Source organism: Manis pentadactyla, chromosome 12, assembly GCF_030020395.1.
Source record: "Manis pentadactyla isolate mManPen7 chromosome 12, mManPen7.hap1, whole genome shotgun sequence".
Classification (NCBI taxonomy): Eukaryota; Metazoa; Chordata; class Mammalia; order Pholidota; family Manidae; genus Manis; species Manis pentadactyla.
The window spans coordinates 13,246,849-13,264,029 of record NC_080030.1 but is presented as its reverse complement, the minus strand read 5'-3'; the positions used below and the strand labels follow the sequence as shown (position 1 = coordinate 13,264,029).

Below are 17,181 nucleotides of genomic sequence, written 5' to 3'. Positions count from 1 at the left end.
AACAGGCCCACCCAATTCTAGGACACTGGCCCTCCGTTCTCACAGAGGCTCTCAGCCTTATCAGGCTGCACATGCTGCTCTCTGCTTCAGAAACATGGCCCCAAGAAGCTGGCAACAGAATGGGAGCCGTCCTCTGGGCTGAGCGTGAAGCAGGCAGTCTGGGTTCAGCAAGCGGCCAAGACTGAGGCTTTGTGATCAGCCACGGGTCCCACCCGACGTCTGACCTGCCTTTGCTTTTCAGGGCTGTGCTCCACTAAGGGTACAAACCATACCAGCGGGGTCTCCAGCTAGCAAAGTGACGCTGTTTATTTTTGGTCCAGTAAACACTCCCTTTTCCCATGGAGGGCAAAGCACCCTTTGGCCCTCCAGCTTAGTGCTCCCCTGCCATGTAATGAGAGTCTGCCTTGCCCCGGAATTAACTAGTAAGCAGAGGCTGCTTTGAAGAGGATCAGAGGCATACAGGAGGTGGACTTACTTCTTTATGCCAGACTGAGTGTGCAGACACCCCCGTCCAAAGCCCTTTTTTACAGGTGGGGAAACTGGGGCAGGGGGCACAGGGAATGGAGCCACAGACCTGGACACGAGGCCTCTCACACAATGTAGCTGTTGGTCCTGAGCCACTAACTTGCCATGAGACTAAGTTACTTTGTGTGTCAAGATAACAGAGCTTCCTGAGGGGCCGGGGTCTGTGGCTGCCTGGCCGCAACCTGCCCGAGACCCCCAGCCCCAGCCCACGCCGGCTGCACTGAGGACATCCCTACTCCAGCTCACTGAGGCAATTCGTGAATTCAGGGCAACGTGCGCTCCTGTGGTTCCGATGAACGAACTTCAGCATTCCACACGTGTCAAGAGCTCTGGTAACTCTGATCAACAGCCGGGGATGGGTCTACGGGAGCTGTGGGTCCCGAGGGGAAGGGGCCGCTCTGACCCACCTTTGTAACTGGGCAATCTCTTGGCCGATGTCATCAAGTTCCTTCACGCCAGTGAACTCCCCGGACCCGAGAGAACTTGAACTGTCCTGGAACCAAATTCTGACTTGGAATTCTGAACTGGCAAGCTGACTTCTCGGCACAGCAGGGACTAGCAGGTCTTAGAATAGGGGACAGTCGCGATCTGGCCAGCCCCAGCCTGGGGAAATACCGCAGAGCGCCGGCGCCACCTAGCGGCGGGCTGCAGGAGGTGCCGCGGCGTGACGCGGGGGGCGGGGGGCTACTCACCAGGACCGGGGTGCCTCTCTCTGAGGGCGGGACCATGTCCGGCGAGAGGGCCTGAGGGGGGTCGATGCCTTTGCTGACCTTCTGCTGAATGAAATACATAGCTAACGCGAATTGGTCTTTGCTTAACTTCCCCGTTTGCCTCGTATCGGCCAGGGCCCTGAGAGAAATGCGGGGAAGCTCATTACACAGGGCAGGCAGGGACACGGCCCCGCGCGCGGGGACGCACCACGGAGCCACGTCGGAGAGGCGCGCGCCCGTGATGGCGGGGAGGCCGACGGGGCGCGGCGGCGACTCCTTTTCTACTGAACGTCCCGCTTCCGGGGGACAGCCCCAGGCTCCCAGCCGGCCACCGCCCACGGGCTGGTCTGGAGGGGCTGCGGGGCAGGAGGGGCCGCCGGAGACCGGCCGAGCCCCACCCACCAGGCCGAGGGCCTGTCCCTTGGGAGGCCTCCCCGGCAGCTCGGGGCGCCACGCTGTCTCCGTATGTGCGATGGTGCGCCGGTCTGGTCCAGAGCAGCTGCTCCCCTGGAAATGGGCTGCTGCGGCCTGGGGCTATGAGTAGCCCGGCTGCTGGTTTTCACCGCGGGCGGCAGTGGCATTCTGGGCTGTCTGGGCTGTCGTCATGAGGCCAGGAACGGCCATGCTGCAGGGGACAGTCCCTCCCTGCTGAGCTGGCCCTGCCCACGGGGCCCGTGTGTCCTCGCAGATGCGCAGAGCAGCACGCAAACCAGCCCATGGAGCTCCCACAGAGGCCAGGTGAGAAGCCACCATTACGGGGAGGGTAACCTCCTGCAGGGGACACAGCCTCCACGTCTGCCCTTCCCTTCCTCCCTCTGTCCACTGAGCACGTGGACACACGCCCCCCATGTGTACAGTCACTGCAAAAGCAGCGCATGTAACAGGCGCAGGCTCAAAACGCAGTCGGAACAGGGCAGCCGAGCGAAGGGATCTCATCCCACTGAATATCACTGATTTCAAAATGACAATGTTCTTGCCACAGTCCGAGGGCATGACAATTTCACACTGTGACTATCTCCACAGGAAAGTCGGCTCGCTGCACACCCAGCCACAGCCGCCCACAGTGCCGCCTGCCCCCTCCGGCCTGAAGGAGCGGGGCCCCAAGGCCTCTGAGCTTGCTCTGATGCTGCGCTGACCGCGGGTGTGCACGCTGTGCAGGGGCAGGCGACGTCCTCATCTTCTCCTGCCGTCCTCTTGGCATGTCCCCTCCTCCTCAGTGATGCACAAACCTAGACTGCTGTCTCACTTTCCTAGCAGTTGGTCTAGAGCTCACCATTCTGCCGGCCCCTGGGCAGGAAGCCTCTGCAAGTCCTCCGCGTACTCCTGATGTATCTGTGAGTGCACTGTGCTGCTCACGTGTGGTCACGCTGCTTGCAGGTTGAGGTATGTGTGACACATCACTCCCCTTTGTGTTATGATCAGGGTGTTGAGTGGCTTTTGAACCACGTTTTCACTATTTCAGGTGATAAAGGAGGCACTAGATCACAAGGGGCTGAGGATTGACTCCTGGCCTGTGGGAAGCTGCTGAGCCTCCCCGGTTTTGGTGACTGACCCTGGGTGTCACGAGCTCACTCCTTCATAAGGAGCGAGTTTTCTTGGGGGCCTCACCTCACAGTGTGGACAGCTATGGGTTATTGCTGAAGATGGTTATTTCCCCAGCCACTCAGCAAAGTGCTATGTTCACTGCTCTGCTTGCAGGAGTTCACCTCTCCAGAATTATATAGACGTTCTCTCCTTATAACTCCCAAGTGAAGCTCCTGAGCTCTGAAGACAAAGTTAGAAATGGACTTCCACCGCTGGCTGGTTACAGAAGGAGCCACCCCAGCAATGTGCAGGCTACTCGGCCTGCAGACTGCCCAGCCCTGCAGGACAGTGGGCGTGAGGCCAGCAACTCAACTGGCACCAAGGTGCAGCCAGGAATCTCGCTAATGGAAGCCGAGTCACTGAGCTTCAGAGGTCTCCTGGGGAGGTAGCCGCAGCTCCTCCTGGCCAGGGCAGCTAGATGGGGGCCTCACAGCCCCCAGAGAGCGGCAGGGCCCAGAGCCAGCACCCTGACCAAAGGCTGGGCCTCCTGCTAGAACCAGCACAACCACCAGCAAGAACAAGTCCCAGTCACGTAAGCAAATTGCCTGAGAACCCCCTAGAGGGAGGACATCTATGCTGTTCACCCCCTACCCCAGCCCCTTGCACTGCATGTGTCTCATTTCCACAGGGCCCGAGCCACCCCGGGCTATAACTCCCACTAAGCAGGGCCCCGAGTACCAGGCAGCAACTGTCCATCTCCACACCTTACCATATGTGTGCGAGAAGGTTCTGCGTGAGGCCCGAGTGCATGAAGATCTCCTTCACCTCCTGGCCACTCACATAGCCGTCCAGGTCCAAGTCGGTCTTGAGGAAAATCTCATCAAAGCGCATCTTGTCTGCAACAGGCACCACCCAGTTCACTGTGGGCTGAAAGGGGTTTTTCAAGTGTTAATGCTTAAGCTTTTCATAACCCACAGACCAGCACTACAGAAGCGCTTTCACATGCCAGGACAGCAGGACTGCTAAAGCACTTTCTGCATTTGGGCAGAAAACCTCTCAAATGAACACACAGCCAGCCACCCACTGGGTCAGAAAGGGAGCCTGGCCACCGTAGCCTCTCCCATCGAAAGGCCTGCTTTCTTACCCAATTCCTGGACAGCAGACCACTTGAGCACCCTGCTTTTCCCTTCCTGCACTTAGGTTTTAAATTCGCCAAAAGAAAGTGAACCTGTGAAACTCCAGGCCTGCACACTGGACCCCAATAAGGCAGCGCCCCAGGTCCATGCCTTTTCTACCTGAAACCCTGCCATGCAGCCCCGGGTGTGCCGTGCACCCTCCAGGACCCATAAGTCATAAATCCTATTTTTCCAAAGTTCCCTGATAGTTGTTGCTGAGGTACATCCTGTAATAACAACAACCACGCAGGCCGGTGCAGCCACAGTGAGGGTTCAGCCGGGGGATGCCTGCAGGGCCCCACAGGGAGTACAGGCCTGGGGAGTGCCCCAGGGGTTCCTAGCCAAGTCACTGCTGCCAGTAGGCTGACACTGCACCCACAGCTTCTCGCTTGCATTTTGGTCACTCAACCCCACAGAAGGACTGACCAGCCCTCATCTGTCATGTTTGGTGCTTTGCCTTGGAAACCACTCGGAGGCAGGAAGTGAAGCATGATTCCAGAGACAACTCATGTTCACACTCTGGCATGTTTTAGTTTCAACGGTGCCTTTTCATAAAGAGCCCGTGGTGACCCTGAACAAGAAATTTGCCAGAACAAGAAATGCCTTTTTTGATGTAAGATGCAGCACTGCAGAGACAGGGCGTCAAGTGTCTTCCTAACAAGAGACAGGTGCCTCCCTCGCTCATCTGATCATTCAACATGTTTACTGAGCATCAGAGTACCAGGGATTGTTCCAGATGCTGAGATTCTAACCCAACAACTAACTGCTCTCGTGAAACTGTGGGGGGTATGGGGTGAGGCAGACACACAGTTAACATAATGCACGAGGTAGCAGGCGAGGCGTGGGAAATCCAGAAGGGAGGGTGGAGGGAGAACAGCCAGGTGCACAGGGCCTGGCCCCCCGTGGAGGGGCGTGATCTGCGGATGCCCCCTCCCAGCTGGGGTGCTGCCTGACACGGGGTGGGCAGAGATGTGGGAGAGTGTGTTGAGCGTGTCTCAGGAAGGGCTGGTTGGTTGGTTCTGAACCCCTGTTGCTACAGACCAAACATGTGTTCCCCAGAATTCTCATGCTGAAACCCTAGTCCCCAATGTGATGGTGTCCAAAGTGGGACCTGTGGGAGGTGATGAGGTCCTGAGGGTGGGGCCCACGATGGGATCAGTGCCCTTGTAAAGGGACTCGGAGCCCCCCCACATTGCCCCTTCTGCCCCGTGAGGACAGAGTGAGAAGACACCATCCGTAACCAGAGTGGCCCCCACCAGATACTGAATCTGCTGGCGCCTTGATCTTGGATTCCCGCCTCCAGAACTGTGAGCAACGAACATCTATTGTTTATAAGCCCCCCAGTCTATGGCATTCTGTCATACTTGACTGAGACACCAGCCATAAATATTGTTCTAAAAAATATAATCACAAATGTTACTATTGGGTGGAAAATTACTTGCTCTTGACAGACATCCTGATAAGACTCTACCTGTGCAAGCAGCAACTCTTAGCAGTGGCCACGTGCACAGCAGGCAGCGTACCTGCGTTTGCTTGATACCGTGCTTGGGAGACAGGCTTCCTGTGCTGTTCAGGCTGCTGACGCTGCCATGGGAAGGCGTGGAACGGAGGCTGTCCTTTGGCGGGGGGCTGGCGGGCAGCACAGGCACGGCACCGGGAAACACCACCTTCTTTCTCTTGGAGGGGGGGATGAGGGGTGGCGGCAGCATGGAGGGCACGGGCTCCTTCTCGAGGGCGCGGTACACCAAGTGCATTGCCTGAGAGCACACAGGAGAATCACGCTCAGGTGGTGAGGCCCAGGCCAGGGTGGGCACAGGGCAGCTCTTTCAGGGGCTGCAGGGGTGGGACGAAGACTACTTTCTGAGGCCACGTCAATGTTGTACAGAGTAAAAATAAACCTTTTCTGATCAGTTATCTTTCAATGAAGAATTTTCCAGGAAGTGTGTTTAATCACGTGAGACTGACATGAGCAGAAAAGGAATTCAACCATGACAGATGTCATACGTGCCCCTTAACCACATGGGAGGGCCACCAGCTACAGGGCTGATGACTCCCAAAGTACCAGAATTTGGAAGTCTAAAGACATACCATGAGAGCTACGTATCCTTTAAGATATTTGGGAGCCTTGGAAAACTATGCAAAAGGCTGTACTGTGCTAGGGATGTTTGAGGCAGGAAAGGAAAATAAGCTTCGTCTAAAAAGAGGAGTTAAAAAAAAAAAAATCTATTTTAAAATGTAACAAAACCAAGATTAACAGCCCTCCCCAGTTCAAAATAGTCCTTAAGTTGCTAACACATCACTAACATAGGTAGTATTTACAATCACTTAAAAACTCTGCAAAATGTTAAACCCAGCTAGTGATACTGCAAAATGGCAATATTCTAAGGCCCATTTAGAGAGAACATAAATCTTGGCTGAAATGATGGGAAATGAGCAAAACAAAATAGGAACTTGGGGCTCATGAGGTCATGAGAAGAGAGGTATGTTTCTGGGGCCACTCTGAGCCAATCACCCCATTCCGGGGGACCACCCTAAGAGCAGTTCAAAGACACAAACACCTTAAGTGCAGTCAAAAGAAACACACATACAAAAAATAGATAAAAAAGGGCTGGGATAGGGATATGGGGAGTCAGTGTTTAATGGGGACAGTCTCAGTTTGGAAGGATGGGATGTTCTGGAGATGGATGCACAACAAGTGAATGTATTTATAGCCCTGAGCCTTACACTTAAAAATGGTAAATTTCATGTTATGTATATTTTACCATAATAAAAATTCATAATAATGGATAGCCATTAAAAAGAATAGGATGATGGGAAAACATGGAAAATGCTGAAAGTAAAATAGAGCTGAGTTGATGTATGTGGGGAAAAACCCATCCAACTGGCACTGTTAAAAATAAGGGATTATGAGGTGCACTGGGGGAGAAATGTGTAATTTCCTGGGAAAATGGCTTAAATGTAACCTAGAAGTTTAAAATCTCCAAGGCTTTACCCACATACTGTATAGTAAGATAATGATAATAAGCTTCAGTTCGTGTATATATTGTAAAATCACATTTTTTAAAGATGTTTAAAATTCCTAGAACAGAAGATATATCTTAAGGATACTATTGTATTTTGTTTGTATTATTTGGGAATTCCCAGATAATTCATAGTTGTTTTTTCTGGCGGGGGTGGGGGGTGTTTGGTTGAACTGGATTCTTATTACAGTGTTGTCCTTGAACTATGGGGCTACTTTATTCTACTGTTTGCAGTTTAATGGAATGAGGTGAGTGAACAAAGCCCATGAAAGGAAGAGAAGGGTCAAAGGTGTGAGGTGGAGGGAAGGGCAGAGGAGGAGGAGGGACAGAATGACATAGGCCTGGGTTAAGGAGGACAGGCATGGGGGAAGTCAGCCCAGCCCACCAGACAGGTGCATGGGAGGGAGGCACACAGAACAGGCGCTCCCTGATCTGTGCACAGACCCAGCACGGCCGCTAAGAGGAGAACAGGAGGGCTAGGGCTCTGCATGGTTGAGACATGGAACCAGATGCTGGCATTGTGGGGCACCTGGTGGCCACATCTATATGTATAACTACCTTCCCAGCTCTGTCTGCTGCGGGCCTAGAAGCAGGGGAACCCAAGGGCACTGAGCACCACAGCACCCAGATCCCGGTTTCTAACACCATTCTCTCCACCACACAGAACTGTGGTTCCAGGGAGAATCAGCTGGCCATGGGGCTGGGCCAGGGACTGTACACACACAGGAGCCAGGAGCACCCTATCATGTCACAGAGAACGATGGGTGTAGACAAAGGACAAAGGAGCCAGCCAGGAGGAGCTCCCACTGGGCAAAAGAAATCTCACCAGTGATGGATTATAAACAGTGGAAAGTGGTACAAATAAATCCCTTGTGGTAGAAGGTCAACTAGAAAATGTGCCAGAAATGCCAGAATCAGAAACTCAATTGGCAACCACCATAATCCTAATGGATTCAGGTGACACTCCTGAGGGGATGTGGGCACTGCAGGTGAGACTGGAAGTTAAGTAGTACCCAGTCTCCACGTGTCACCCACAGGAGATGGAGCACAAGGAAGAGTGACTGCAGCGAGAAACCCGCCACCCCGACCACGGTCAAGGTGGATTCTAGGGCAATGATGAGCAGAAAGACCTCTCCTCGGGGAGCAGGTCTGTCAACGGCACGAGCCCTGAGGAGGAGAACGTGCCCCACCTCAGTGGGGTCCTGCCCCGCGAAAGTGCGTGATCTGGATCATCATTGGGAAACAGCAGGCAAGCCCATGCCGAGGGGACACCCTACAAGCCGCTGGTCTGCGCCCCTCAATGCCACAAGGCCACCGGGCTCAAAGACAGATGGGGGAGCTGCCCCAGATCAGGGACACAAGAGAGACAGGGCCACAGCATGTGAGGTGGGAGTTTCTTTCACTACAAAGGATTTTTGAGGACAACTGGCAAAATCTGAGTAACATCCTAAATGACAGTATAATGATAAATATAGTAATTTATTAAATATGACATATAAGACAGGTACTACAATAAATTAAACAATATCAATGTTAATTTCCTGATTTAGAATTGGACAGTGTTTATGTTAAGAGATTTCCCTGGCTTTAGGAAACATACTTCAGTATTTTGGCAGGAAGCGGTATGGTGTCAGCAACTTATTTCAAAGGGGTTCAGGGGAAAACGTGTGTGTGCGCACATGCACACATACACACACAGCGAGAGGGAAGGGGAAGGAGAACCAGGGTGGTATAATAGTAACACTGGGGAATGTGAGTGAAGGGCATTCAGAACAATGTTCCGCATTACAGCAGCTTTTCTTTATGTCCAAAGTATATCAAAATAAGCATTTTTTAAAAATCAAAGAAAAAAACCGAATCCAGAAACCCCCACATGAGCTGCACATTTCCTTCCTCAGCAGAGTGGGAAAGAGAGTCACAGCAGGGGCCCTACCACAGCGAACTCATCTCTGTCCAAGTGCCCGTCCTTGTCGATGTCGCTGAGGTCCCAGACCTGCAAGGCAAGAGTAGGAGGCTTACTGGGTGGGGGGCCGAGGCCTTCCCAGGCCGGGGGAACGTGAAGCTTTATGGGGAAGAGAAGGCTAGGGTGCAGCAAGCACACTGGCCAGATCTCAGCTTCCGAGTGCTCAGCACACACCAGGACTGAGAGAGGCAATCAAAACACGTTTCAGGACCAGCCTGTGGTCCTCTGAAAAATGACCGTCTGATGAAGTACTGCAGATTCCAAGGTCCTTTCTACAATAGTACCTTCATTTCCTCTAACAAATGATCGTGATTATAATCATGACCACCCTGACTTGTACTTTATCATCTTACTAAGAAATCTTAGAAAAGATGGTTGGGTTTTGGCACCGGTGTTGCTCCATACACAAGTCCCCTACAACATGCACACACAAACCCAGCCTCATCCCTACTTGTGCTGCGAGGGGCTATGCGTACGCACTCAAGCAGGTCTGTGGGGTCTCCTCCCCTCTCTCACCAGTGCGTGGGGAGGAAGGGGCCACAGAATGGGCTAGGCTCACCTTGCACCCTGAAAACAGGGTCAAGAGTCAAGTCTATGGGTCCCTAGACTGGGTCAAAGGCCATGTGCTGGATTTCCTAAAGCACAATGGATGCACTATTTCCTGACTCAAGTCAGCCCCCCACCAGCAGGCCTGCCTGACTCGGACAATGCTGGGCATGGTGCCAGCAGACACCCAGGGCTCTTGATGCTTCATGTGCTGGTACCTCCCACCCCCTGCCAATCACTAGAGATGTCAGCGCAGCGAGGGTCCCCCTGTGCAGGTCTTCCTCTGCACCACTGTGCTGTCCAGCAGCAACTCCACACAGCAGCAACTCCACAGTTTATTTGCCCAGCCCTCTCCAACTCCAGAGACCAGAGCATCCGGCTGGCCACCCCACCTCTACTCCCATCATAGGGTTACCATAAGGACTGTTCTATGCACGGACCCTGCCCCGCCCTGCTGACAGCATCTAGGCCCTGCCCCTAGCCAGATGCACGGAGCCCATGTCCTCGGCAGGTCTCTGCACCACAGCCTGGCCTGCAGGGCTCCACCTTGACCTCTAGGGACTCCAACTGTTCACAGGCCTCTCTGGGAGTACAGGCCATGTGCTGGATTAAACAGTGGAAATCGCTAAGGTCCCTCTTGGAGGCATACAGCACTGGGCTGAGTGCTTTATGCAGTGGTCTTAATTTAGGAAACAGACACTCAGGAAGAGGAACTTCCCCAAAGACACATCACTTGCTTGGGGGAACCAGGACTGAAATGGGCCTCCCTGGCTCCAGTCCCCCACTGCCAGGGCTTCCCCACCCCAGCACCACCAACATTGCAGATCACTCTCTGCGGTGGGGCCATGCTGGGGACTGCAGAGTGTGGAGCATGACCTCTGGGCCCCACCCTCCTGAGATGGAGAAGAGGAGCAGACAGGTGACCCCTGTGCCACCAGACCTGGAGCCAGGGCAGGAGATCTGCAGTGCACGCCCTCCCCAGCTGCAGCTCCCCTCCTGACAAAGCTCAGTCCACCTCTGCCCAACCCTGGCGAGACAAGAATTGTCTGCAGACATTGCTCAACACCTCCTGGGGAGGCAGAAGTGCCAGACGAGAACACCAGCCCCACCCCATAGGTCACATCGCCTCTGTTCACAATGTCATGCACCTGGCCTGCTCTACCTGTCCGTCTGCCACACAGCTCTTCACATTGGATTATCAGAGAGGCAATGCAGGGAGGGGTGGTTGGGAAGAGTAAGGAGTCTAGGTCCACCCCAGGACCTTATTCTGCTCTCATGTGGCCCCAAGTGACTTACTGGCTACTCTGAAGACCCCCATTTCCTCATCTGGAAAATGAGGGTGACATCATCCATAATAGAGTGATTCTAGCACTTTGCACAAGTGAAATCACTGAGTACTTGCAACCACTCCATAAACAAGTATTAGGATTTAACCATTATGTATTTACTTGACCTCTGGGACTTCATCTCATTTCATTCCCATCTCCCCAGTGCTCTGCATGAGGCCTGGCCCAGAGCAGGCTCTGAAACTTCCTGAATGACTGAATGGATGCTTAATGCGTGGGTGCATGGATGCACGAGTGAATGAGTGTGTGCAGACATGCATGGATGCATGAGTGCACTGATGCATGTGTGCCCGGATATGGATATGGATGCACGCATGCACAGCTGGATGGGTGCACCTATGGGCTGGTATGCAAAGGAAGGCGGGGGAAGGAGGGAGGAGAAGAAGAGAAGTGACCCCTGTGCCACCAGACCTGGAGCTGGGGCAGGAGAGCTACAGAACACACCCTTCCCAGCTGCAGCTGCCTTTCTAATAAAGTTCACTCTGCCTCTGTCCTTCTCTATCTCATTTGTGATTTGGCTCTACAGCACTAAGATATCCAATTGTCAGGTATTCTGCAAGGACTGCCACATACAGGGACACACTGTGCAGGAATGGTCACCCCATCCTGCTGCAATTAAAACTCATGCCAGTAAAGACTGTCTCCACTACACTATGGCCGAGAGGAAAACAAAGGGATTTGAGATATCCCCTTTCTTCCCACCCTCGTTTCAAAACCGAGTGATCAAGACAAGCTCTACCCAGGCCCTAGCAAATGGGCCAGAGTCTGCAAAAGTGGTGTTCAAACAGGAATGTCACTGGGTGAATCTGAGTGGGAAGGAATTTGCACACTTCTGCAAGGTTCTACCAAATGGCATGAGCTGGAGCCACTGGGGGCCTGTGGCAGCCGGAGCCATGCTCAGTCATTTGCTCCCGGCTTGCACCTGCTGTGCCACAGCAGTCCCATCCTGACAGACAAATCCATCCCCTCAGTCTAGGGTGGGGGGCTCAGCACAATCAGCCATGCAGAGCTGGGTTTTGTGCCCAGAGGAAACACGGGGTGCAACACAAACCTCGTCAGAGGGAGAAGTCCAGAACAGAAAGGTGCAACTAAAACTTACTTTAACAGGAACAAAACTGAAGCTTTCTTTGAAAAAAAAAAAAGGAAACAAAATTCTTTCCAAACCTGTAGAATTAGAAGTACCTTTACCTTAAGCTCACAGGCAGAAAAAGTAACTAAAAAGAGAGCGAGCATGCTACAGCCGTACACCCCACTCTCCTCCCTAGGAGCACAGGGGAAGGGGCGCCGGCCTGGGATCCATCCCAGCTGTGCCATCCCGGGGCCACAGGCAGCAAGTCTGCTTCTGAAGCTGCCTCCCGCATGTGCAGAGGGCCCACACCAGCATCTTCCCACAGACAGGGGAGTATTTGCGAGCCACTCCCTGGAGCCGACCTGACTGCTGCAAGTTCTCCATCCACACTGGCTCTTTCAAAGGCCCCCAGGAGCACACGGCCAGGTGTCACTGGTCAAGTCTCGTAAGTGTCAGTGGGGATGGTGCAGGGTGACAGAGAAGCACTTACCCTGCCCAGGACATCAAGAGGCAGCTTTGAGTTCATGAGGACTGGCTTGACCTTGTCTCCAGAGAGCAAACCATTTATGGGTAAGAGGCTTTCAAAAATTCCATCGAATTTTGCCTTTTCTTCTACCTAGTTGGAAAGAAATAGCCTGAGTGAGCAAAAAAGTATGCCTGTGTTAGTCCAGAACGTGCTCTGACCTGAAGCTGAATGAATACGGGTGAGGACCTAAAGGGACCTTACAGCAGTCCCAGAGTGACCTTAGGTCCTGAAGGAAACAGCTCTCTGGTGACTACGGATCTGGCAGCCCAAGCTCAACGGGGGAGCTATGACCTGGTCCCCCAGCCTCATCCTCCACCACAGCGGCTGCCTGGGAGACACAGATTCATTCTTACCTGCCTCCTGGGAGCTCACTAGGATTAGAGACATGAAAGCATGAATGGGTCTTACTTCTTTGGGACAAAGAACTAAACCTGGATATCTATCTTCAGAACCAAGACAACTAAAGAACCAAATAGAAAAATAAACCAGACTTGAGCAACTATCAAAATCGACTTGAGCAATTATCAAAATCAACTTTAAACACAGGAAGTCCTGTGTCTCTAACAGCAAAAACTCCTCCTGAACAGAGTGAAGGTCTGGGCAGGACTTACACAGCAGAGAGGCAGCTACTGCCATTCTGAAATAGGACATATAGGGACATGTCCAACAGGGCTGTCCGTGAGGAGGGTCTGGGCAGGGGCCTCCAGGCTGCCCCCCAGGGAAATGAAGCCCATGGCAAGTGGACTGAGAGGATCCACACCTCTTACCACAGGTTCTGACCACAACCTGGAGCCACTGGGAGCGCTAAGAAAACACTCTCAACAAGTGTCCATCGAGGGAAGAATGAGCAAACACAATGTAGTCCATCCATCCAAAGGAATCTAACACAGTCTTATGAAGAAAAGAGATTCTGACATGCCACGACATGCATGAGCCTTGAGGACACCATGCTGAGTGAAGAAGCCAGACACAAAAGAACAAATACCACATGAGCCCACTCACAGGCGGTCCCCGGAGGAGTCCCACCCAGGGAGGCAGGAAGCAGACAGCGGGGCCAGAGGCTGGAGAAGTGGGTGAGCAATCAGTGACTAATGCAGACAGTTTCATTTTGCAAGGTGAAAAAGTTTTAGAGATCGATGGTAATGATGGCTGCATGACAACATGAGTGTACCTAACACACTGACCTGTACAGGCACACCTCGTTTACTCTGCTTTGCTTTAATGCACTTCAAAGATACTGTTTTTTACAAATTGAAGGTTTGTGTTGAGCAAGTTTATTGGCAGCATGCAGCATTTGCTCACTTCGTGTCTCTGTGTCACATTTTCATAGTTCTCCCAATGTTTCAAACTTTTTCATTGTATTTGTTATAATGATCTGTGAGCAGTGATCACAACTCACTGAAAGCTCAGATGTTGGTTAGCATTTTTTAGCCATAAAGTGGCTTTTAATTAAAATATGTACATGTTTTTTTTTAGACATTATGCTATTGCATACTTACTGTATAGTGTATAAACAGAACTTTTATATGAACTAGGAAACCACAAAATTCATTTGACTCACTTTAGTGCGAAAGTCACCTTATCACAGTGGTCTGGAACTGAACTTGCAATATCTCCAAGGCGTGCCTGTCTGCTTAAAAAGGTTCAGATAGTGAACTTTACGTTATGTGTATTTTACCACAGTTAAAAGAAAAAAAAAAAAGAGTAACAGGAGCAAAGTGGACACTGCAAGCAGGAGCTGCTGTAAGTGCTGACAAGGCAAATGCCCCGTGTGTCTGGGGTTCTCTCTGACCCCAGACTCGCGGACTTGGTGCCTCCAGAAGCCCAGGAACTTTCACAGTGGAAAAGAACACATGGCACCTGAGGTTGTTTGTCCCTGTTCCTCTCACTGAAATGCCAGATCTCCCCTGAAAACAGCCTGCTTCAATCACAGTGTCTTTCCTGCAAGTCCTCTCTGCCAGGCCTCATAGGGTCCTCAGTTGATAGCCCTTCTAGTGAGGCCTCCACACAGCCCTGCCAGAAGGGGGCAGGAAGGAACTCTTCAAGAAATAAGATCTCTTTTGACTCCAAAATTTTTCACGACACAGCAGCTTTCTTTCAAAGTAGGTGCAGTGCAACTAGACTACAGAAAAAGAATCCTTTGGTAGCATAACCACCAGCAAAGAGCTTGACTGCCCATGGAGACAACTTCGCAACTTCTGGGTCACATGGAACCTCCTCCTGCCCTGTCCAGGCCCAGACCTCCCCCTGTCCAGACCCTCCAAGGAGGGAATAGACCAACTGCGAAAAAAAACAGAACAAAAATGTTTGAAGGGGGCACAAATACACCAGGGGTGGGACCCTGCCCACTTTCATTCAGCGCCAAGTCAGAGCTCATTTCAGACTCTCTCACAGCAAAATGTGACATTGGCAGTTAAGCTAAATGAAAGTGAGGACACACGAGTATCCTCCTACAACAAGCGGGGGCTGTCTCCATGTGCCACGTGCACTTCCTTTAGGAGCAAACTCCACACTTATCAGAGGACACCATTTGCCTTTTTCTTTCTAGAAGCAGTGACACAGTGTTCCAGCCACAATATCCTCTATAAAATAACACTTTAAGTGCTGAGAGAAGCTTTTCAAAAAATCAATGAAAGCATCAGAAAAGAAGTAATAATAATGCATCAACTGGCTAGGAATAAAAGCAGTAGCTGGAAGACATCTTTGAGGTCTTCACATTTGCAGGTTCTCACCATTTCCCCTTCTATCCTGACCAACCCAGCAGCAAAAAGCACAGAACAGGACCTAGAACTGCAAGATTTAAAGTGTAAACTCTAAGAATCCCATGCCTGACACTCAGCTGACTACCTTGGCAGGCAACACTCAGGTACAGATCATGGCTGTTTCACAAGACTTTTTTTTGAAAAAGCATTTTGTCCAAATTCTATGGCACACTCACTCTAAAACAGAACCGATGACAGAATTGTCCTGTGAAATGTTTTGAATGACATCATAAATGGCTAAAACATATGCACCTGAGGGGTGCTGCCCCTGGTCACTTACCCTCACAGCCCAGAGGGCCTCTGCAGAAGGCGGTGTGACCATCAAAGGGCTGCTGGTGTCATGCTGAGAAGAAAAAATACATTCTGCTGTGGGTAGCATGGAATTAAATCACAAGAGGATGTATTTATTGAAAGGGTATACAAAGTGCTTTCCAAAAGGGAGAAGATCTCAACAAGTTACACACAGAATTACCATATGACCAGGCAATTCCACTCCTAGGAGTAGACCCAGGAGAACTGAGAACAGGTGTAAAAACAACTCTTCGTATGCATTATGTCCACCAACAGATGGATAGGTAAACAATGTATGCTGCCCATACCATGGAATATTACTCAGCCATGAAAAGGAATGACATACTGACAGTGCTACAATGTGGGTGAACCTGAAACCATCATATGCTGAGTGAGAAGCCAGACACAAAAGGGCACGTGCTGTGTGATCCCATGTGTGTGAAATGTTCAGAACAGGCACATTCATGGACAGAAAGCAGACTGGTGGCTGCCAGGGGTGGGAGAGGGGGACAGGGAGTGAGTGCTTAATGGGCACAGGACTTCCTTTTACAGTGATCAAAATGTTATGGCAGTTGATAGAAGTAGTGGTTGCACAACACTGTGACTGCACTAAGTGTCACGGAATCGTTCACTTTAAAATGGTGAATTAGGTTAGGTGAATTTCACCTCAAAAAAAAAAAAAAGAAAAAGTGGGATAGAGAAAACATGGAAAGATAGAAGAACATCAACCTAAAGGACTCTGACACTTACGAACTTAGGCGGCGGCATGTTCAAATTCATATTGCTCAAGGTGACTTCGTGGCCGCTCTGTGCACAGGCCACCAGTCTCAGTGCAACATAGAAACCCTGCAAATCCAAAAACAGGGGGAGGTGTGAATAGCAGGAGCATTGGCTTGGGCAGTGGACTCCAGGGAAAGTGGGGCTCACTTCACTTCAATACCGTGGACCATGGGTGAGTCACCTATGGCGCCCTGTTGGACTGGTCTCACCCTGGGAGGGTCGTTTAAATGAATATGTTGACATGGACTTTGCCAGCTGCATTCTAAACGCTGGAAAACTTCAAATAAATGTATTTTCAAAAACAATGAGCTCACAACAATTAGGAAATGCTAGACTGTAAGTAGCAGACTATAGCCTAAGACTATAAATGTAAATGGTGGCTCACATACATGTTGGCTTCTTTAAAAATGATTTGAAATAAACACAGTTGTTTGGGAACTGGCACGAGTCGCTGTGACCCCGCAGCCACACAGAGCAGAGCATCTCCCACTCGCCCCCAGCAATCTGATATGGACTTGGCCTCCCAAATGGGGACGAAAGCCCCGAACTAGGCTCCCAGAGCCGTCAGCCCCTCCTCCTAACCCAGAACCAGCTATGTCACAGGCTTAGTGGACTCAGACAGCCTCACCTGATTTTTTCTTAACTTATCAGCTGGCCTAAGAACAGACTGTTTTAAAGCCATAAACACAATTATGCTTTTAAAACATCCTTTAGAGAGATAAGCACTAGATCAACCTCTCTCAGGCTCATGTCCACAGAATGACCGCAGGGTACAGAAAACAAGGGAGTAAGTAGAAGGGTGCTGCATTCGGCAGGGCTGACAGGTCCCTTTTCCACGAGGGTCCTCGGAAGCTTTCATATGCAGACATGCAGCGTGAATCTCAAGAGAACGAGGCAGAGCTGATGGTGCCTTCCCGATGGGTCAGGTCACAGACCACAGGACA

General features: G+C 51.3%; 1 protein-coding gene across 12 annotated transcripts in view; it reads right to left on the bottom strand.

The window, feature by feature from the left end:
* EPS15L1 (epidermal growth factor receptor pathway substrate 15 like 1) overlaps positions 1-17,181 on the bottom strand; it is an 89,191-nt gene that overhangs the window by 47,374 nt on the left and 24,636 nt on the right. For all 12 annotated transcript variants that reach the window (XR_005022802.2, XR_005022801.2, XR_008992859.1 and 9 more), the window contains 8 exons: positions 16,208-16,303; positions 15,447-15,509; positions 12,369-12,494; positions 8,888-8,947; positions 5,458-5,691; positions 3,529-3,686; positions 1,218-1,374; positions 933-1,018 (listed from right to left, as the gene is read on the bottom strand). Coding sequence is in view for 9 of the 12 variants with exons in the window: in XM_036876064.2 (XP_036731959.2) it covers positions 933-1,018; positions 1,218-1,374; positions 3,529-3,686; positions 5,458-5,691; positions 8,888-8,947; positions 12,369-12,494; positions 15,447-15,509; positions 16,208-16,303 (980 nt within the window). In the remaining 3 variants the exon portion in view is untranslated. The remainder of the gene's footprint in view (positions 1-932; positions 1,019-1,217; positions 1,375-3,528; positions 3,687-5,457; positions 5,692-8,887; positions 8,948-12,368; positions 12,495-15,446; positions 15,510-16,207; positions 16,304-17,181) is intronic.